Raw genomic sequence first — 23611 nt, 5'->3', positions numbered from 1 at the left:
CTTCAGCAAGGATCACAATCAGCTTCATATGAAATGGGCTATATCTGCTTTTCCACAAGAGCACTGTTTGCTTATGCAGCCAAACAACTTACCTTGGAAAAGTACGACTTCGAAGTTCCTTTATAAAGACTTGACTCCCATTCTGTACAGGTTTGACCTCTGTAGTCTGTCCAGTATCGTGTTTATGCCAATTTCGTTTCTTTTTCACTGAAAAGGAATGGGTTGGACAGTACCATATGCTAAGTAGAAGAAAATTATTAAAACATTTGAAGGAAGGACAAATCTTCATGGCATTTCTTAGGTGAGCAGAGATTAGGGGACCCCCACTACGCTGCCATGAAAATTTCAGTATTGCTCTCAATTCACCATTAAACAATTATACTGTAGTCTGAAGATCTATTACATACTGAACAGTGTTCGTTTTGTAACATAAGGGCAACCAGACGGATAATTACTGAGCTGCACAGCTATCACAGGCTTCATGCAAACACAGGCTCTGGACATTTTGTACTTGTCAGACTACACACTTAATCCTTATCATAGAACCCTTAGGAAAGACACTTTTCTGCTCTGTCACTACGTCACATAGGTCTTTATGAACATATTTGTTATGAATTACCTTTGTCTAAAGGTCTGTCCAGCAGTGGTAGGTTTGACATCAATTTGGATGGGCTTTGAATTATGCCCTGCACACAACATGCACATAACAGGGGAAAAAAAAAAAAGATGCAAGGGCACCACAAATGCAATTTTTACAACTTCTCTTATTTCTAGGATTTGAAAGGCAAGCCAGGTTTATGCATTAACTTGATACCATCAGACAGAAGGTCCCTTATGCTCCCTGTGGGTTACTGACATATAGGCAAGTTTCTCATGGAAAAAGGGTCAGCTGAAATAAGCACAAATAAGCAAGTCAAATGTCTATGTAGTTCTGCCTTGCCTCTGACAGCCAGATAACACAAAGCGAGAAAAACTGGTCCAGTTTTTATCTTAGTCAGCATTAGCTCTCTCAGCTCTTCCTATTTCCACAGTCTGCTTGGACATGCTCATTTTTGCAGTAAACTGTACTGTCCCAAGTGCATATTCATAAAGTTTCAAGAACCATTAGCAGAATTTTCATACATCACAACTTTATTTTTTTACCCCTCATGGAACTAAACATTTTACCCCCAAATCGAGATCTCCTCAGCAGCCATGCATGGATGGCACTCTTTCCTCACACTTTGCACATGCACACACACGTATCCACATACTTTTTTGTTAAGAAAGGAATCCGGAGGCCACAGCTATAAGACATACGGTCCGGAACAAGCTAACTTTTTCCATTACATCTACCAATGAATCCACCCCAGGTTTTGCACAAAGCATGTTGGTTTTATTAGTTCCATGCAGCTCTCCAGCCTAGCTGGATATATTCATTAAAGCTGCTAGTTCTTTATCTTAATGACTCTCAGGCTTAGTGTATTAATTCAGTGCTCCTGGTAACAAAGGAAACAAGCCCTACATGAATGCCAAACCTTCCTCCTCTTCTCTCCTTCCCAGTGAGTGCCCCCTCCCAACAGAGCCATGGAGCACGGGGACTCCTCGCACAAGTCCCAGCAAAACAGGTGTTGCTTGTCACAGTGATGATTAAAGAGCTTATCATATTAGCATGTTCTTATATTTCAGATAGCATGGCACGTTGAGAAATAAAAGCGGCAAATCAGCGTGATTTGAGAAATCCACCGCAACTCTCCAGAAAGCACCAGGGAGCTATTTCCTTGGGTACCGGGAGCTGGTAGGCATCCACCTCTCACACAACGACAGCGAGCAGCATCTGCCGCCAGAACTCTCCACAGGAGGTGCTATCTCAAGGATCACAGCAGTCCGGCTGCTGTAGACCATTATGCTACATCAAACAGTTGACATTTGGCCCATTTTCAGCCATTCTCTTTATGTTTCATCTTTACCATGAGCACCACAGTAAGGATTAAAGTCCATTAACATGTGCAACAAATACTAGCTTTGGCCAGAAAGAGGACTTTTTCTTAAATGATTACAGATTTCTTTCTCTGCAGAACTTTCTGATCAAAATTTGACCTTTGAAAAATATAACCCTCTCCTTCGACAGAAAACCCTCCAGAAGAAAGAAGGAATATATTTTTATGATCTGAAAATGTATAATTCTAGACTTCAAAGGTGTACTTACAGTTTTTCAAATGTATTTATGATGAAGGGCTACTTAGAAGCACCATATTAGTTCTCTATTGACTTACATGAAAGGCTGTAACTGTTTAAAAACAGTTTCAGCCTAACTTTGGTCTGCTTGCATCTACGTAACTTCCCTGATTCCAGAGAACTTACCCTGATTTTCACTGCTGCAAAACAGACAGCAATCAAACCAAACATTTCAGACTGTGTTATGAAAATGAGTCAAGTCTGCCTTAACAAAGCACTTACATTTTATTTAAATGATGTCAGAAAAATTTTTGTGAATGTGTATAATTTTTCCCAAAGAGAAGTCCCTACAAATTTCATTAAAGTGAAATGGCTTAAAATGTCATATGACAGGAAGCAATTTTCTGAAATAGTAGCCACTAAGCCACATTGGTAAAGTAGAGGAATGTAAGAGGAGGAAAATGATTTTAAAATTTGACATCTGGAAAACATATATTGTGGAATGTGTGCTCCAGAAATACACATATATTTTTAAATCCAGACAAGTTGCATAACAGACAATTGGTGTCTGTGTTTCCCTTTGCTAATCTTGCAATAATTAAATCCTACCAGTGAACAACTGGCTCAGGAACAACACTTACTCATTTATTACAAAACTGATACTGCTAGATAACTCGTTTAAACATATATTGGAACAGTTAATAAACAAATGAAACTGATCATCTTGTGGAAGTCCCAGCAGAGGCTAAGTGCAGCATAGCAGGATGTACTGCATACAAATGCCTGCCAGAATGAATGCAGTAAGTCAAGCTGTTCCTGCCTTCATTTATTTGGTCTTTATATTTTCTAGCCTATTGCACTCCGCAAGGAGGGGCTACAGGATAACAGCCTATTTTTTCAACAGAATCCATGATTCTATTGGTTAATGGTGAAAACTGCAACGCGGCTTGAGGAATCTGTGATCTTAGACCAAAACTGAAGGTAAGTTAATCAACAACTAACGTTTAAATGTTCCCAAGATCTTTACATGTAACTACTTTGATGGTTGGTCTTGTACATCATCTAACTTTCCATAATGCATCTGTAGAGAGAAAACAAACTCATATTGATCTATGGGAAAATTATATAACGCTCTGTATTTCTATGGCACTGAAACTATAACTAGTGACAGTGTTCTAGCTCCACTTTCTGCCATGCTGTACAACGCAGACTGAGGGACATACTGCCAAGTCAGATTTTATCTGGAGTAAAAAGAATTAAATAGCCAAAAACCTTCTTAAAGCATCAGAAGACTCTGGTTAGTTTAAACTCTCCTCATCTTAACTAGCATACTCAACTTGTAGACTTTTTAATCAAAAACTGCCATTTCTGAATTCTATGATTATGCACCGTTTTTAACAGGATTTATATTTAATTCCTGATTGTAGACTTTGGCTACTTCTGTCTGATTTCTCACACACACACACTGAAAAGCAGGTGTCTTTCACCATTCATAATTCAAAGCAAAGTGGAAGAAGTCTAAGACATCTCAACGTCATACAAAACTCTCAGAAGTCCTCTGCTTTCTCTCCTATACTGGCTCAATAATAGCCTAAGAATATCTGTAGTTATACATCCCTTTTCAAGGCAAGCCATCGTAATGACAAACTGCTTGCTTTAAGATCACTTGTGCTTATTTGTTTGACCAATTTCCAGTACATTTGTCAAAAATCTTCCAACAAAACTGATTCATTTAAATCAAAACATTTTGTGGGGACATACTGATTTTGTTAAGTCCTTCAGGACTTGCCTCCCAATTTTATTTATTTATTTATTTATTTTGCCAGTGTGCCCAATTTGTGGGTGCCCTGCTTGGACCAGTTGTTAGCAGACCACCTGGGTGACAAGAACAGCTGCAGATTGTCCAGGTTTCCAGTTCACACTTTATTTTGAAAAAGAGTGGAAAAACAATTTCAATTTTTGACCACAAAACAAACATTTCAGACCATTCCCCTTTCCTCCAAGAATTTTTTTTTCAACTTGAATTTTCAAGACAGTGCAGGAATAATTAGCTGGTTTGAGTATTACTGAGTTTTAATACAACAAAAATCAGTTTCCACTCGTCCCTGATTTCTCACTAAAAAAGAAATGTTCTGATTCTGTGCTCGTGGGAGATGAGCACAGTGCTTTTCCTCTGTGTGTTGCTGTAATGTTGCAAAGGAGCGAGAACATCCACATCACTGTTGCTTATTTACAATAAATGGCTTTCAAGTAAAGCATTTAATCTTTTACAGCAATTGGTTTCTTTTTTCTTTCCGATTGTGTAATAGAAAGAATTTGTGAATTAATCTGACCAAAGGCAAACACATCCTGCAATTCTTTCCCAGACAAAGCTCCCACTGAGATCAACTATCACTTTTACTCAGGAGAACTTTTACCTGTGAAATAACAGCAAGAATTGGCATCCTCAGCGCATCCTACAATTTTGACTGCCACTGAAATTGCTACAGTTTTATACCCAGGCAAGCCATAACATATTGTTTCTTAACTCTTCTCATCAAAAGACAAAAAACACCACACGGTTTCTGAAAATCACTGTATTACACCTTTGTCTAGTCCACAGCAGTAAGTGCCTCACAACACTTAAGGGAGGACGTGCTATTTTCATCGCAGACCAGGGACTGAAGCAGAAGAGGTAAGGTACCTTGCATTAGCTCATGCACACTGCCTGAGGCCAGGTGAGGCTGGGAGCTAAATTCAGATCTCTAGAATCCAGTCCATGTGTCCCCCCCCCCGCCCCCCGACACCTCTTTTCACCTCATGTTTTGAATTCTAGTTTTTATGACACAATCTATTTAAATGTGTCTTACTGTAACAAAACAAAATAAAAGGAAGATTCTTTTGTTTAAACATACAGAATCTGTCATCTATCTGAGGACCAGCCATGCAAGTATACTTACAAGTAGACTTTCCATGGGTTTTCTCACAATTTGGACAGTGATAGATGTCAATGTCTGGTGCCTCCTCTTCTTCAACACCCACACAGCTAGAATATTTAAAAGCAGATATTAAATTAGCTTGAGTCAATTTCCAAACATGCAAGCACACAATTAATAATGAAAGAAAAAACCACCACCCTATAAGCTGCGCATTTAGTATGCAGCTATGCTGACTGCTAACGGCTATACCCAAGCAAAACTTAGCTGCTCTTTACACTAGTACAGTCCGATCGGATTTTCTACAGCCTACGTTCCTGATGAGGTGCTAAAAAAGGTGGCTTTCAGAAAGCCACTACCAGCTCACCCTGGACCCCCCATTAAAATGCGGCAGAGAGTCCCCAAGAATGTTTTTTTCCTAGGCAGACCACTTTGTACCTACACATTGTTCTTCAAGTGCCCTCCCGCATAAACCTAATTACCAAAACACGACTTCACCAAGCATGTATGGACAGCTGCTAGGTACTGGAGCACTCTGCCAAAGTATACCATATACAAGTCTTCTTAGGTTCCCTTTCTATTACAATATCTGAAGACGAAGAGGAAAAGAAGACACACAGCTCACAGCACTTCTGGCTGCCAAGAAGATGGGTTGTATCATGGCAGCTGCTTGGAACACCCACTGAGATTATTTTGGATGCACAACATACGTAACAATACAGTGCAGCCTGCGGGCACTCTGTGTGAATGCAATCCAATGGCACAACACAGCACTGGGGAAAAACAAAACTAAATTGCGAAGGAATGAAGTACCCAAGATAAGATGTTGCGCAGTAGAAGTGCTGAGCAGCCAGCCAAACAATCAAACTCCAGAATGGCACCGTTCCTCCAGGAGGAGGAAAAGCAAGCAGGATTCTGCTCCTGCTTGTTCTGTCTGAAACAGCCCAGACTGCGAGGTGCATGTTTGCAGCACATACACAAAAATATCCTTCAACTGCCTTGCAGAAAGCTGGGGGTTGTGAGATACAGCCCTCGTGTCATGGCTCCATGGGAGCTCAGCGAGGCAAGAGGCGCCATGAGAGGCAACGAACGCAGCCCCACTTTGACCACCAGCACAAACAAGGCTGGATCACATCACAACAGGAGCAGCCTTGGAGTTTCCCTGCTTCATACCCTGAAACACCTTCTCCATGCTCTTCAGTTAGCAAAAACTCCAATATATCTCTTTTGCCAGGGGAAGGGTTTGGACCCATATCATGGAAGTGTCATCTTGCCGTCATGCGCAGCACCTGCCTGGCTATGTGGAGCTCAGAGCTCTTGTTGTGACTTTGGGGGTGCAGGTGTGTGCACACAGCATAAGTGAGCACACATACACACACGGGCATGCTCAGGGCAGCGGGAGCTGCTTTGAAAAAGTGACAGAACCGTGTAAATCAAAATACATGATGACCCTCTGTGTTTACAGAGGTGGGTTTGAAACCGCTTTGAATCCAAGCCACGCAGTGACACGTAACTGTAAGGATCATGATTACAATCCACAGATCTACCTGCTTTTGAAAAACAGCATCCAAAAAAAAAAAAACAGTAAGTATTCCACCAAGCTGGAAAATGCCAAAGAAGGTAAGATATGGAAATAAATATTTTTTTATGACCACAAAATAAGATTCTTCCAGAAACCTTTGTGGACATTTCCACCCTGTTGTAGCCACCAGTGTAAGTATGGGACCCAGGCCTCGCCAAACTAAAGAAGCTTTGCAACCAAAATTGCAGAAATTCTCGTTTTTGTGAGTTCAGCCTGGCTGCAGAGCTGCAGCAGCACTGCTGGTAAACAAAACTCTATTTCTGAATCATGTAAAAGTAATCACAGATTTGGCTGATGCTTTTTGTATTAAACAGTTGCTTGAAAAGATACAAAATCACTGGGTCTCCCTGGGCAGACAGCATGGAAAACTAAAGAATAAGTTTGCAGACAGGAAAAAATCATCATAACAATCCAGTCCTCAGAGTCAAGTACGTACAGGCAGTAAAATACCAGATTAAGCAGTAGAAAATTTAAACAAACCCTGGCAGATTAGAACAAGCGTAACAGAATGTGGAGGATTCCTCTGCTCGTAAAGCTGCATCAGCTGCTTATGCCACTGGGTTCAGCTTGTCAAGCTTTGTAAAGGTATGGATTAGGCTCTATACAAGGGCTTGAAAAGTCTATATTTAGCTAAGCTAAGCAGATGAGACCCTTGGGCACTGCATGGATCGCTACAGGAGGAGGTATGAAAAGCTACTGCAATGGGCAAAGGCTTCAGTGTGGTGGGAGCTATTGTTCTGAGAGCAAGTAAAAATATTTAACTAGAACAAAATGGAAGAGTAAAAATAACTGACCTCAAACTCAAATGGTTCTCTGAAGGCTGCAGTCAACTCTTCCAACACAACACGGCTTTTGAATAATGATTAGCCATTTACAGCTACCAGCAGCCAGAAACTGCTATCCTTACTGCACCTGAAATTGCAAGTACAAACTTTCCAAGCGATCACCCCTACTGAAATGACTCTGATGATCATTAACAAAATTATGAGCTGGCTCCAGTTCGTTCCCCTTTTCTCAGTGAACAAAGCTTGACTTGCCAGCCGCTTCCACCGGCTGGCTTCCGCATGAACGTGGGCACAAAAATTGAATTTCCATAGTTAAAGACACACGATCCCCAAAGAAATTACTGCCAGCACAGGAACAAGGACTGGCTGCTGGGCTGTCGTCAGCTCCACCGCAGTGGCCCGTCCCTGAGTTTGTCTCAAAAGCACATTTGCACCTGTGAAGGGGGAAGACGAGGAGCTCGCCAGGCCAGCCTTTGGCAGAGGTCAGCGCAGGGTCCTGAAGTGGTCTCCTACCTAACTTACACGTGTATTTTAAACTCAAGGTGGCTAATTAACAATAGAATAAAATCACATTCCTATAGGTGAATAAAACCATTTCATCGACAGCAGCTGAACAGTGCTGCCCTTTCCCTCAAGCCCTGTGTCCCCCCCCAAATTTTAGCACAAAAGGTGAATTGTATTTTGTATCTTTTTTTTTGTGAGAATGCTCCACTTTAGTCTCTCCAGTTTCCCTCTTCCTTTTTTTTTTTTTTTTTTGTCCTGTTTGCCTGAGAGAAATGCAAACATAAAAAAGACTGGAGTCGACCATTTGACCCCCTACAACGATCAAACGGGCTCCAAGTTAGACAATGCCGGATCCCACGCGGCGTGCCTGGGAGCAGCCTCCAGCAACAGCCCCTGCTGCACCGATTCGCACATTAATCTGTCAATATGAACCCTGGATGCATTACCATCAGCAGCACAGAACTGGAAAAAAAAAAAACCTCTCAATAGCACTTTTGTGCAATTATTCAGATCTGCCAATGAGATAAAAATGGACACGAGAGGTTCAGCAAAAGAACTGCACATGTAGTGTCGGGGCAGAGCTTACAAAAGCACAGTCTGAGCTGGAAATAAGCTGGGGGAGTGGGAACGCCGGCCAGCGTCGCAGGACAGACACAGCTGCCAGCCTCCTCGCAATCTGCTCCTCACTTGCAAAGGGAACAACTGCACGGGATGCACGCAGCAGGAGCTGGCCTCTGCCTGTGCTGAGCCCTGCTCTCCTGCGGCACAAGGGGAGGAGAGGAGAAAGGTGAGCACAGGCCGGTAGTACTGGCAGGAAGACTCCCACGGGCCAGGAGGAGATGGAGAAGGCCGAGTAGAGAGACACTGCAGCTTCACGGGGCTGGAGGGGAGAAGCTGTGGAGAGCTGCTCCCTTGAGGGGAAGATGGGCAGGGAGCAGAGGGGCGAGCAGCAGCAGGCAGAACGGGAAGCAGCCTTCAGAACAGCAGCAGGAGCAGACTTAGTTGATTCATTTGTATCAGCAGGCCAAGTATTGGCTTCAGAAAGCCCGTAAAATCCCCAAAACAACATACTGACATCCCAACAAGATCCCCTTCTGCTGCAAGAGCTCACAGATCAAGTGGCACAGCATTTACCCTACAGCAGTCTGACAGAGGTGGCTGAACACACAGTCCCGCGTGCACAGCGAGGGTAACCCACCGCTGCCTGCGATTTCATACTCAAACGTGTGCAGGTACGAGGTGGGTGTCCTCTTTACAGACCCCCTGACAGTTCCCACTCTCTGTGAACCATCTCTAGCTACTGCTTCTTAACTGTGTGACAATTAGGAAGTTTTCCCAGACCAAATATGTTGTTCCTAGGGAAAGCATCAGGTTCCCAAAGCAGATTTGAAGAAAAAAACTTAATATATGAAGGCTAAAGAAAAAAGGGAAAAAAACACTCCCCAAAACGTCTTGCAAAACACTGTGGTGTGGGCACGAACACGTGAGAGGCTGCAGCAGCAAGATGCCAGCTGGGAAGCAGGGCAGCAGCCGGAGCTGGAGGTTACGGTGCAAGCCACGGCAGTGCAGATGCAGGCAGCACAGCAGCCTCAGAAAACGCACTCCACGTCTTTGCCCAAGTGCAGTAAAGCTAGAAGAAGAGGTTAATTGTTGTGTATCCAAGAATATCTCGTTGGGATGATTTAAAACAACTTAATGGCTGACTTTAAATGTTATTAAAATAATTTAGCTCAGGTTGAGGCAGTGTAAAACTGATTTGATCATCAGATAAAAGCAAAGCACTGTTATTGATGCATTTGAATTTTACCAAAAGTGTTATAGGCTAATAATAATAATAAAAAAAGTAAATCATTTGTTGCTGTAGCTGTTTAAGCCGATATATCACACATTTTACAGTGACTTAAATGAGAATTAGCACTAACAGAAGCATTTGCAATCAGAGGTTAGAAATTACATTTTTGTTAGAAACTTTGCCCTTTGCCACTTTAAAACAAAATTGCTTCTGTGTTCACAATGAAGAGATATTCAGATTTTAGTACTCTGACAAAGTTAATGACTTTTTATATGCACCTTTTGTTATTGTTGCCTGCATAAATCTGAACTGTTTTTATAGCACGAATGTCTATGAGGACCTTGATTTGTAATCTTCAATGAGATGACATTTAAGTAATTTTAGGAGAAAAATTAACCCATCCTATTAAGGGGTTAATGAGAAAAATTAATCCATTCCATTAAAACCATGTAATAACCATTATCAAACAGAAGACAAGTGCAGAAAAATATCAAAGAACAAAACAACCAGACAAAAGGCAATTTGATGGGAAAGAAAGTAAAACTTAGTAATACATAAATAAAACTTGTGAAAACAAACCAATCTTACATTTTATCCTTTCTCAAGGACCACTATTGCACAAACTACAAAGCAGCATGAAACATAAGGTCTTCACACAGAGAACTGGGTCTCTAAGAAGTGTTGCAAGACAGCACAGATGGAAATGACGGCAGCTTCCTGGGATGCTGAGCACCTGCAAGATTCGGTCGTGTTTGGTAACCCATCAGGGAGCACACTTCGTTCAGGTGAGAAGAGGCACCCTGTCCTCACTCATACCTCTCACCCCTAATTGCAGGTCCCAATTTCTGGAGTGGGGAAAAAACATTCTTTCCCTACTTTCCGGCTCATCCAGCTGATTACAGATTTAACCTGTTAGCTTTCATTTCGTGCCATGGTTTATCCGCTTCCTGCTGAGGCACTCTGCTAAGGCATTACAGGTAAATACACTCTGTCTACAGAGAAGGCCAGCACAGCTGTACCTTCCTACAGGCATGGAAGGTGTCACTAACAGGACTGGGGGATTTGCTCAGGTTACCCGGCAGGCCAGCAGCAGAGCTGAACACAAAACAGGTCTCCAGAGCTTGCTGCTAAGTGCAGTAGTGTCTGTCACAGCCACTGTCAAATACACGGTTCAGAATTTGTAACTAGCAAATAAACCGCTGGATTAGTTGTTATATTCTGTTTATTTAATTTAACTTCCATTTTCATCTTTTACCACTTCACTAGAAGCATGCCAAAAGCTTAGAGAATTTTAACACTGGTAAAAAATGACATTTTAACTCTTATTTCACACAACTGCATATCTGCTTCTCCTTCTTTTCCTGAATCAGTCCAAAGTCAAATAACTTCCACCACCAGCCACAGACCTGGAAACTGCATCGCATGGCTGAAGAAGTTCCTCACAGCTCAGGAACAGCTTTCGTCCAGCTGCTTCACGAACGTGAATCCAGACACATGGGAACTTTCTGCACAAGCATATGCAACCTTTGAGGCATGTGAGGACCCAACAGGACGAAGTACAAGGCCACCTCTGCCATGCGTATGCAGGGAACCAGTGGTGTTCTTCCCACTGAAGGAATTAGGAGAGCCTGGGGCTCAGTGTCACCAGCACAGCCCAGGCCAGGGCATCCTGACGCACTGAGCGCCCAGGCACTGACCCACACTAGTCTACAGGAGACAGGCTGCGATGCCTGACAACCCTTCTTGTGCTGAACAATTAATGACCACAGCCAAGTTGGAGACCTAAGGACACAGCTGCCCTTACCCTCAGCGCTCCTTTCTTGTCATCTGCCTACCCTTCCTTCATCACGGATGGTTTTCTCTTCTGCATCGTTCACCTTTCATTTCCTTGCCTTATCCTGCAACAGCAGCGAAGGATTCCTGTGTGGGGTAAGGCACAGCAATTCTGCTAATGAGACCATGGGGTTGTCACCCCACAAGGCTGCTGAGAACAACTTAAGCAAAGACCTCTTGAGATGATTCAGACTAACGGTACCTTTGGGTAGGGGGTACAGACCAGATGACCCTTCCCTGTGCCATTAGCTTTAAATAAGGACCATTAATACGAAAAATGGTGCTTGACCTCACTCCTCTCTCTTCTCTCAGAAGCTGGAGGCAGAATCACTGGTTATGAACCAGGAGAGGGAAGGGTGGTGCTGAGGGGCCCGTGCTCCAGCCCACGCAGGGCCTGGCTTGGGGACAGGCAGCAAGGGTGCTCGGCCTCAGCACGTGAGGATGTAGCATCAAAGCCCCAGGTGGGGTGGCAATCATGGAGCAGAACAGGCATTTGTGGCATTTCTATGGGTAATAAAGGTGGTAATTAGTGATTAACCTAAGTTCATCCTCATCATTTAACAACAGGGCATCTACTAGTATAATTTCTTGACATGTCATCTATCACACGTTACACAATAACACTCTTCCTTAACAACAAGACGCCATTTATAGATTTATAGGAAAGATATACATCGAGTTTCAGAAGCCTCTGTCAACTGGGGGGAAAAAAAAAAAAAACAAAAAAAAACCACTATAGGTACCACAGGAAAATCGTGACTTCTCAACAGTCAAAAGAATCATGGTTCCCATTTTGATGGCTATCTGGTGCTTACATATCTACTTGATCACGTGTTTATTACTCCTTTTCATCAGATCTGCCAAAGTAGCTGTAATTGCCCCCAAACAGAGACATTCTGTTGGCTACACAGTAGCTATGAGACAGGCCAGTGCTAGGTGACAGTGATTTCTTGGGTCTTAATCACAGCATCCAGAAATGCAATGGCTAATATTGCAGACGAGAGTTGTTAAGGAAAAACAAGACAAGGAAAAGCAACAAGTAGTTCCAAGAGGAGCAAATCTAGTGAAAAGCTGTTGTCTGGATTTGAGTCTCATGCTGTTTTCCTGGTGGATGTTACTGGGTGAACTCTGACCAGGGCTCTTCCATGTATGTTCTCCCGTGTCTAATAAGCAAACAGACAAGCCCTTCCCTAAGTAGAAGGATTTGTCTCTTCTAATCAGCCACGTATTTTCACAGAATATGCGTGAATTTTTGAGACCTTAAGCCTGCTGTCAGATATGGTTAAAGCTAAATAGCGAGTTGAAAAATCATTTTGGAGAACAGAAAGATGCACACATCAGTGTTACCTCACTAGGAAACCCAGGAGCAAGCAGTGGCAGCCGGAAAACAATGCTTGTTGACTTAGGCACATCTGTAAGCATCTAATAAAAGGGACTTGTTGAAGAAGAGCCTAAATGATGATGAACCTAGCTCCACTGGATAGCTAGTGTTTTACATCATGAGGAAGCAGTGGGTTCCTCTCCCACATGCTGTATTCTACCACTTGTTACGGCTCTCTTTAATCCCAGGTAAATTACGTAATTTCTTTGACTCAATTTCTCCACCTATAAAACAGTAATATTAATACCTGCCGGATAACCTCAAAGGCTGCTGTAGTATAATTAAGAAACATTTGCTCAGTGCTTTGAAGTTGGGAGTCTCCGTGCAAGTGCCCGGTTCTGCTACCCACACGCAGACCTTTTGCTGCAGAGGTCTGCCTCTACTGCTTGTGAATTCTCCTGTGGGGATCTACAAACAAAGGTTCTCCTTGACGCTCCTTTCCTGAGCGTCACAAATCCACGTATTCGGGGAGCACCATCACAGAGCGAAGGCTGCGGCACTGTTGGCTGCGCAGGGACTGGAGCCCCTCGGCTGCCCCTGGCCCCAGCTGGCAGAGTGCTGCACGAGCGCTGCCTCGCCCCTGTATGTGTCCTCTAACCTCCTGGCAATGAAGTCAGCTTCAAAGCAAACAGACTGTGCATTTGAAGCTGGAAGAATTAACCTCCTCTAGCTTATAAAAACCCCTAAGGCAGTTATTTTCTGTCCTGCAAGATTTTGTCAATGTTCCTTCAAACTGAAGAGTTTGGAGGAAAAAAGAACAACAACAACAACAAAAAATGGGTAAGGTACAGGTACTATGGCCAGCAGAGGCTGTCTCTTCTTTATTTTAGAGTCAAAGGGAATGCAAACCATGTACAAGCAACTTTAGACTGGGCTTTAGCAGGGGAATGTCCAAACAAATATTGCCACCAGGCTACAAACAAGTACATGCAGCATACACCAGGAATACCGTGCTAACACAGGGCACGTATTCCAGTCACTCAAACCACACCCACACTTCTGAGTAGCTGCCGTGCCCGTTACAGCCACAAAACTATTCAAGCACTTGGGGACTGGAGGCATGACATTTAAACCAGTTTTTGCCTACAGCAAGCCTTATAAATGGTTTTATTCCAGCAAATAGGCACAACACAAGCACTGCTGCTGCTTCCTCCTGGCCGCGTGCTGTTAGAAGTGTGCACAGACAGCAAAGGCAGCATGCCATGCTGAGCCCCTTGCCCAGAAGGGCTTCGGGCACAAGGGCTGGCTGGGATGTCAGGCCAGCACCCCAGCACAGCCCTGAGCCAGCCTCTTAGACTCACATCAAACTGCACCCCGCTGCTGAAATCAGGGCTGCAAGTAATGTTCACCTTTCTCCTAAAACGTGCTTCTCCTCCTGTTTGAAAACCCTGGTCCTACAGTCCCTCCAAGAACACAGAGAGGGAAATGTTCTTTTAGGGGCACGGCAGTGGGACGTGCCTCCATTTACACTTTATTATTTGGAAATTGTTTTAGGAGGAGGGGTGCTACCTGCTCTTTCTGATGTTTGCAATTGTACTAGAAGTTAGCTGCTTGTTTATGAAGTAGGTGCCCTTTCGTTTTAAAAAGAGGAACGGACTAAATCTGTTACAGTCCCGGTCAGAAATGCAAACAGGATTGAATTACAGCAAGGAGCTGCTCTCACCACTTCTACATCCCTACACCTCAGCCAGTTGCATGAGTTTTGCTGTCCTGGAGAAACTGTGCTCTTTGGTTGGCTGAACTACATTTTGTGATTTGTTTCAAACTTGTTTGCAGTTGTGGTATGTGGCAGAGAATGAGGCCTTTGGCAGAAAGTGTGAATTACTTGACCTCTACAAAGCTATTTGTAAAAGTGAGTGAAATCAGGACCTCCCTGAAAAACAAACGTTACAGCCAACTAAGCCAGCTGCAGAGTATTTTTTTTTTTAATTGCAAATGGCTGAGGGACTTCATGAATGTTACTTGCCACTGCAGGTGCTCAGCACCGCCTTAATTAAGAGAAAAATCTTCCCTATTTCTGGGGTGAAGATCACCTCTGCAGTACACAGGCATTAAAGTATACATTACATCTACACGTTTATCACAGAGACAGAACTGCAGAAGTCTAAACATAAATGTCTCAAACCCCAGTGATGCAAAATACTCAGCTGCTTGAAATAGGGGCTTGCTGCTCTGATCGGTTTGCTGAAGACACAACCCACACTGAGCTCTCTGGAGAGGAAAAATCACAACTGGAGTTTTAAAAGCAATTTTCCAGAAGGAGCACCCGAAATTGCAAGGAAAGTTAAAATAAAAGTAGGTACAGGAACAAAACAGGCATTGAGAACTTAAATTACGTTTAGAGAATCACCGATTTTATGCGATCAACAATATCCAGATAGTTCATGCCTGAGTCATAAAACAAGTTTAAAAACACCAGAAACAAACCATATTTAGTAATTGAGACTATTATAGCATACGTTTCCCTAAGGTGTAATAGTTTCATCTCTATTACACTGAATGCTGCTAATGATAATCTGCCCTCAGTTACTATTTTTGTTAGCAGGTTACTTGTTGTGGAAAAACATTTCCTGTTTTTTTTTTGGTTTGGTTTGGTTTTTTTGAACACTTTATATCTGATCCACTCACTGAAGTCCCCAGTGATCTCTGTAATCTCAAGACATTACAAAGGAAACAAAAGTTTAGTTCACTCTGCAGGGAGTTACTATTTTTACATGGTTGCATTGATGCTATTCATAGATACAAAATGTTAAAACTACTCCAGTGGCTCAGACACAGAAAACCCATTTTCAGCCTCTTCCTACATTGAAAATACCATAAGATTCTTTTAAATTTACGGTATGAAAATTAGTCCTTAAAATGAACAGCATGCTATACCACTATTTTACCATAGGAAGGAACATAGAAGAAATTCTATAGTTTTCTCCCCAAAAGAGGCATTAAAAATTAATATCAAAAAAAAAAGGGGGGGGGGAGTTGTCTTGAAGCAAGTAGCTGAGTGACACTGAGATAAGAGGTATAATTTTTAAAAGCCACTTGGAAGCTTAGGTCTGAATTTCAGCAGCGGTATTTGCACTCAGAAGCCTCTGATCTGTATGTTAGCTGATACATATAATTATCAGTGAGTGAAATGAGCAAAGTGCTCGATTCTTACTAAACTGCTGTCCCACCTATGTGGAGACATAGTGAGTCCTGCAATCCAGCCAGCTGACCATGTGAAAAACAACCCCCCAGCTCTCAGCCTCACTCCTGGCACCTCTCAGGCTCTAAACAGCCACCCTCTGCATTTACCAGCAGAGAGGAAAGCCAGATGAACCCCAAAGACCCCAAAGCAGTTAGTGAGCAAAGGCCTGGGCACCGCAGCGAGGACCACCACAGGAGGACAAGGGTGCCAGAGGGCCCAGGGCTGCCCGCCAGCACGGGACTCACTGCGTGAAGCCCTTGCCTGGTTCTTGGCAGCAGATCACGCCACAGAGCTGCAGTCGGGAAAGGAAGCCCGGTAGTTCCCAACCTGGGGGCATTTTTCTCCATTTCATGTTCTAAAAATAGTTTCTACAGTTTTGCCTCATGCAAGCTTCCCAGCAAATGCCTGACTGCAGCACAAAACAATCCTTCAAACATCTCCATTTCACCCGAGAGAGACGACTCCAGTCTCTCTAGCTATTTTTAAAAAGCCTTTTAAAATATCAGTTCTCTTTTCACAAGCAGCTCACCTTCCTCTAAAACACGTAGTTAAGGATGGAGTGAAATAGGAGGGATCTGTTCTGACCATAATGAGGTCCTCAGCTGATGTGTTTTCCAACATCACCCCACCAGCACTGCTCCCTGGACGTGGGCACTGCTCCACAAGTAACAATTACTCACCTGGGTCAAGAGCCAGGCACCTCATAAAGCACCACAGGTTTGGCTTCATTTTTTTCTTTTCGTTCCTTGCGCATTTGTATTTAAACTGTAAGCCATATTCTAGACCCTGTTCTAGCATTTCTGGGCTGCTCTTGGGGCACAAAGGACTGAGAAATTGCACTAATTGCTCAGCTGAGAATTAAGCCATCACAGGGGAATGCCCCGATGCCACAGAACCAGGCTGCATTATCTAATTCATATCAAGGAACAAAAGTTCTCAATAATGTATCAAACACAAGACTAATTTAATTTTCCTTCCTTAACAAATATACAGTTGTCCCAGTCAGAGTAACACAGAGAATAACGATCTTTACATATCTAATAGACAGAAAGAAGACTGGAGTCCCTGTGATCTGTTACAAAAACATCTTTTTATCTCTCAATACAATTTTTAGCTAACAAAATTATTTAAAAGTGGTTTCCCAACCTTTGCCAGTCTGTGGAGTCCTGTACATTCTCCTGATGTCCTTCACAGAACAAGCATCTACTGACATCAGATACTTATGTTTTTTTGATCAAAAAATCTGTTAAAAACAGAATGATTTCAAGGGGGTCCCTGGAACATGCTGAATTATAAGACCTTTTTTCCCTGACACCTAGAGAAACTAAAAAAGGTAACAAATAGTTAGGTTTGGCCAATCTTCTAAGAAAGCAGGGGCAATGCAAAAAATCTGTTTTATATTAAAAGAACCATCAGTGATTCCAACAATACTGGCACATTTGTTAAGGCACAAACATAGTTAAGCAGCGCCTGCTTTTTGAACCTACCAGTGTAAATATGCCCTAAGCTACTCTGTCTGGGTATTCAGTGGTAGCAACATGACTCTATGACAGTTAGAGAATAAAATTTACCTGTCCAGATGAATTTTTAGTAATTATCAACAGTCTGTCACATTTGTGTTTGACACACTATTCTCCCTTAACAAACCAACCAGACTTGAAGTTCAGATCTTTGCTGTATTGGTTTTATTTCTAAGTGTTCTTTCTGGTGCAGCTAAGATTGCTTCTTTATTGCAGCAGCTGTTTGGGATTTGAACACAGGTCAACACGCAGTCCCCACCTTCCTTCTCGCCTTGCTATTTCTCCTTTGCATGCCAAATTCCTTCTTATTGCAGGAGCCAGCCAACATCACTGTTCTCACCCGGTTATCATGAAGGCCTCCAGAAAGAGCTGAGAGAGTATTTTACAAACATCAACTTGCATATGAATTTGATCTTTCTGGTTCTGTATTTAAACTCCCATTGTGCTTAGGAACCACAAATCTTTACACGATGTGTTTAGTGCCAGTAAGACTCACGGAAAAAGCAGATTTTGCACTTATGTCAGAGGCTGTCCCCAGAAAAGGCATGTTCAACTTGTAGACTAGAGGCTTTGCACAACCCAAATCTAAGACATTAGCCTACACCTAAGATTTATCTTCGTGCAATCATGATTCATATACATCCACATACACAGACTTCATGACCTGCAGTGTCTTTGTGATGCAGTTACCAGGTGAAGTTACCTGAGGCCTTCCTGACTTCCTCTGTGAACAATGAATTTCAAGACAAGAGTTTCAATGGCAGGAAACTCTCCAGGGGCAGGAATCCAATTACTCTCTTGGGGTACATTTACAGGACACAATGCAGCTTGTTCAAGTGCTAGAACAACATAGCTCCACTAGCAAATGCTCTGCACAGGAATATAACCTCCCCCATAGGACTAGTTGCACAGGGGAACCTGCACTCAGGTCCAGCGCCTGCCCCAATGCTCAGGCTGTGGTTGAACAGCCAGATGGCTGTTACTGCACCATGAGGCAAGAGTGCACGTCCTGGCCAGAAGCAAAGGGGGAAACCACAGCCTGCTTATCTCTTCAGTAAAACTGCACCTGGCACTTCTGCAGTCTGCAACCACCCCACTTCTAGTACCCAAGCTAGCACAAGTATCTTTAAGCAGCAGCACTTGGTGCCATGCTCAGGCCTGGTGCTTTGGCAGCAGTGCCTTACAAGCCATAATTAACTCAGCTAGCATCGTGCAAGCTCAGACCCGCAATTCTGTTCCCTCCAGAAGCAATGACAAACTGTAAGCAGTGGCCAAATAATCTCCTGAAAGCAAGTACTTATTTAAAGTACTTTAAATAAAGTATTGTTTAAAATAAGCTTCTCTCAAAACTGACTGCATGCCTGTTTCTCCTAACAGGCCATGAGTCTCCAAGCTTTCTCCCTAGGTAACTTGAAAGTCACCTCCTTTCTGCTCTTCAGGTGTTTCAGTGACTTTAAAGTTCTTTTGATCTTGAAGTCCTCAGCTGACAAATCATGACCTGAGAGAAGGGTCCTTTAATCAATTTGCCTCTTATTTTTCAAGGGGGCACTGGGACATGCCAGGGTGTTCTGGGTGACTTTTCCACAGCCTTCTCTGAAGCTAAATTAGTACAGCTGTTGAAAAATTATGATAACCCAATAACTTCTTCTCATTTATTCATACCATTATTAAAAGTAATTATTAATAAATCAGTTCACATTCTTTTCTCATCTGTCACAGTTGGGTAAAACTAACCAGGATACTTTTAACTGAATAACTTTGAATATTGAAGGTTTTCAATGTAACTTTTCAAAAACTGCTAGACTTTGAAGTTATTCTGGAAATTAGGGAACTCAAAGAATCACTAGGTATTCACTGAAAAGGGGTCAGTTCAGCTTTTGCAGCCTTGACAATAACGGAGGCTATGACTCCACTGCAGGTAGGCCCAGTGAAGTTCCTACAGCACTGCAGGCCGCACAAGCGCTGCCAGCCACCCTAGGCCCCACATGCCTACACAGAGCTCCAGGCCCCTGCTACTCACACCAGTACTCAAACTGAGCAACTTAAAATGTCTGGAGAGCTTGCACGTCAGAGTAGACTACATACATGGACTGAAGTCAGTCCTGAGGGGCTACGATCAGAAAAGCTTGTACTCTTTGAGACATGGGTAAGTTCCTACATTTCCAAAGGCTAAACCTGCTCCTCTCCTCATAGAACCCAAAAACCCCAGCTTTTCTTCAGGAAAAAAAAATAGGACAGATGTTCACTGAATTTAAGGCAGCAATATATACACTGTGGATGTCCTTCCACAGAAACAGAAATCTTTATCACGAGCAGCAGGAAAAGCCATTTATTGAATGTAAAGCTATAAGTCTTGTCACAGGTATCTGCTCATTTCAACGTCCTACTGGTCACTAATTAATGCTTTAATTTGCGAAACATTATCTGAAAAAGAGCCAAGAAATTCATCAATAAATCATTTTACTACACAGCCCATGCTGACTCTTAAGGCCTACCTCAGTTTTGATTCAGATAAATTTTTCTGTGCAACGGGCTTTGAAATTAGGAGTAGGTAGCAAGGAACAGAGTCCTAGCCTTTGCTGTTGTTCCCTGCCACTGAATACCTGACCAGTCTTTTAGTTTTGTGCTCCACAAGAAGCTAAGAAGCAGAGACACAATCCTGCCTTTTTTTTTTTTTTTGAAGCAACAATAACTAGGTCATGAGACAAGCAGAGATATAATCTCTCTCTCACCCTTGCTTTAAGCAAAACATGTAAATTTTAAAAATGAAAACAGGAAGCCCATGTAGAAAACGAAATACTAACATAAACAAACTGTGAAATATCCTTTCTGTACCTGTTTTCTCATCTAGTAACGTAACTAGTTATTCATATTAAGACTCTGAGATGTACATTTCCTATTGTGCTCTATTTTCTGGAGGCTGACACCAGTGTCTTGGTACCATAGAAACAATACATTTTCAGTCACCAAAAAGGAGTTAAAATGCCTGGCAAAACATAAATTTGCACACACAAAACTAATCATCTGAGTCAACTTCTGCTCTTAGAATCCATCCTCTTCTATGCATGTAGGAGTTCAATTTAGATCTCCTTATGTCTTATTAATAGAGAGAAACCTAAATATGAATAATGAAATAAAAAAGGGAAGAACACCTGTACCGAGACAATTGAAAAGCATGCTAGCAATCAGTAGGCTGTTTTTCAAATATACACAGATCTAGCCCAAGTGTTCTCATCACTGGATGTTTTATTCTCCATCATATATCTTTTTCCTGGGTTTCAGGAAGTTTTTCAGGTTTTCCTGAAGCTCTGTCTTACAGTCCTTTCTGCCATATTAATATCTGAAACAACTCTCCCATTGAGTTTAGCTCCTGATTGAGTTGCATCATTTTATTTTTTTCGTTTTTGAATTCACTATAAGGCACTTTAAGTTTCCAGAATAAAATGTTATAAACTTGGACTGTCTGAAGTCAACAGCAAGATTTGTGAAATCTAAGGGAAGGGAACCTGTCCCTTCAGAACACACACACACACAAAAAGACACACCTAAATCACTTCTGTATCTCTCCACCAACTAAGACACAGCCACATCTACATCTATATAGACATAAACCTACACAAGAAAGACACAAATAACATTTTTCCTATAAATACGGTTTTGACCCTAAATAAACTCTATGAAGTCCACCAGAGAATTACTATTGACTTTATTTGGGAGATGCTTAGAAGCTACAATATCTGAAAACAATGTAAAAGTCTAAGTTTATATATTTAGATGACAGACATTAAAACTGTTTACTTTGACTCATCTAGGGATAGTTCCAACTCATATTCACTCCAATGTTTACTGAGTTGAACTGCTGACAAGACTTAGAGGCAAAAGATACACAATTAATTGATTAACCTCTCTTTTTTTTAGTAAGATGGTAAATATTAGTAACATAATCACTCATCATCTCTGATGAGCTTGTACTTCAGCCAGGATGAGCAGAGAAGGTATGTCCTTTCATCAGAGGCAAAGATAAACCCAAACAGACATGAAGACTTTTGCCATTTTGTCTGTAGTGAAGGAGAGGGGAAAAAAAAATAAAAAAAAACACAAAACCAGAGGATTTAAAATATAACCTAATCCCTAAGGATGTCTGTCATTGGAAATGGAGTTTTTCACCATCTTTATAGGAGCTGGTCTGTAACCCGAGACACAGAAAAGCAAACAAACCAAAAATACTCCATCATGTTTAAAAATGCCAGGGAGGGAAGTAATGCAACAGGGGCAGATTCTGTGTGTGAGAAAGGGCTCCTGGCCCCATGCTCTGAGGTGCCCCTCTGCTACGCACACTGGGGTCATGAGCATCATAGGGCCAAGACAGCAAAGGGCAGAGAACTGTGAGTGCCAAGACGAGGGGAGGCAAGAGGAAAAGGCGGAAGAGGTGGCTGAATTGGCCGCAGACAGAGAGGACAAGAGCAGGGAAACCCTGAAAGCCAACAAAATGTCCTCAGTGATGTCACAGTAGGGAAAAAAAATAACGCTTGAGTTGTCCTTGAGTAACTGTCTGCGGCATATGCAACCACATCCACCGTAACACCACAGCATAATAGTAGGGCAGGCTCCCACCTCCTCACTGACAGCAAACTCAGAACAAAGAAGCAGCTGTGCTGTGCTATCCCAGTTCTGTCAGTTGGACCTAGTTTAAAATCGGTTTAGCCATAAACATTAAAAAAAAAAAAAACAAAAAAAACTTGATGATCATGTATCTTATCAAGCTTCTTTCTAACTGAAAACAAATTCTGTATGAAAAAATGCCACAAAATGCTCATGCTCACAGGAGGTACCTGGGAGAAGAAGCTGGTGCTGTAGATGCAGAACTGTTGAAAACCACCCATAAGCCATGCAGGAGGGAAAAGCTCTGCAATTCTGTTCTCCTGTTGTAACTGCCTCTACAGCTGTGCATTGCCTGACAAACCTAGGAGGTGATGGCAATGCTTGGAGAAGTTGCCTCCAGCTTGGACTTTTGGTGAATTAAGACCTATGTTTCTGCATTTCAGAAAGAGATGGAAATTTAGACCCACACCTTAAATTTATACAGATACTGTAACTGTATAAAGTTAAGGAATTTGAACTGACCACGTGGTTGGCTGAGTATACAGTTTCCGACATAGAAGCAGCAAGACAGGTAGCCAGCTGCAATCTAGGGGAAGGATTGACACTACTGCCACCGTAAAAGTGGAAGACAGATGAGACCTAAGAATAAAGCATCAGATGTATCAGTTATTGATAAACTCCACCCCAAAGTCAAGCAGTCCTTCAGCAGGTACTAATCACTGATTTCAAACAGAAGTTGAAACGCATTTTTGTAGGAAAATTTTGCACCATCTGGGCCTAAAATTGCAGCATTTTTCTACTGAGAAGCATTTCTGCAAGGCATAACTCTCCCAGAAGCAAGGCTTATGTCTTTGTTTAGAGCTCAACTGTGGTCCCCCACCCCTTAAATAATTGTACAGTGGGATTTGGCTAATAAAAAAAAAAATTCTCACTAAAATCAAAATCACTAGATCAAAATTCTCCTCACTAAATACTGAAGAAGGGGCTAAATATTGCAGATCATCATCATACTTATGAAGAAAAATAATCTTACAGTAATTTAGTCAAGATGGACTAAACGTAAAGCACAGCCACTGTGGTGTCCAACCACACCCCATTAAGGCCTGTACGATGAGCTGGCTGTGATACACATGACACCCTAAGCCTCTGGCAACAGTGTGTGAGAGGAGCAGGGGTTCATACAGGTCTACGCTACCCTTCTGTTAACAAAACCTACCCTTACGTATCTTTGGCTCACATGTAACCATCACTTGAATCCCTGTAACTTCACCAAAACAGTTCAGGATGAAAAAGGTTCTTCACGAGTAAGTGGAGCATCCAGCTTCCATGTATGTTGAAGTTAATGCCTTGGGAGAA

General features: G+C 42.4%; 1 protein-coding gene and 1 pseudogene across 9 annotated transcripts in view; both read right to left on the bottom strand.

Moving 5' to 3' along the window:
- PHF2 (PHD finger protein 2) overlaps positions 1-23611 on the bottom strand; it is a 106152-nt gene that overhangs the window by 40528 nt on the left and 42013 nt on the right. For 4 of the 8 annotated variants that reach the window (XM_083795905.1, XM_083795906.1, XM_083795911.1 and 1 more), the window contains 2 exons: positions 5097-5182; positions 93-207 (listed from right to left, as the gene is read on the bottom strand). In XM_083795905.1, the coding sequence (XP_083652031.1) occupies positions 93-207; positions 5097-5182 (201 nt within the window). Of the gene's footprint in view, positions 1-92; positions 208-5096; positions 5183-5621; positions 6214-16394; positions 16622-16662; positions 16770-23611 lie in introns of those variants that run through there. The other 4 variants (XM_083795904.1, XM_083795907.1, XM_083795908.1 and 1 more) reach the window with 3 other exon arrangements.
- Positions 6488-10304, bottom strand: LOC310880322 (annotated as a pseudogene). Its single transcript has one exon. The product of its transcript is annotated as an uncharacterized misc_RNA (transcript).

This window comes from Anser anser (genome assembly GCF_964211835.1).
Source record: "Anser anser genome assembly, chromosome: 12".
NCBI lineage: Eukaryota > Metazoa > Chordata > Aves > Anseriformes > Anatidae > Anser > Anser anser.
Note: the sequence above shows the minus strand (reverse complement) of the source record. Positions and strands in the feature narration are given on the sequence as shown.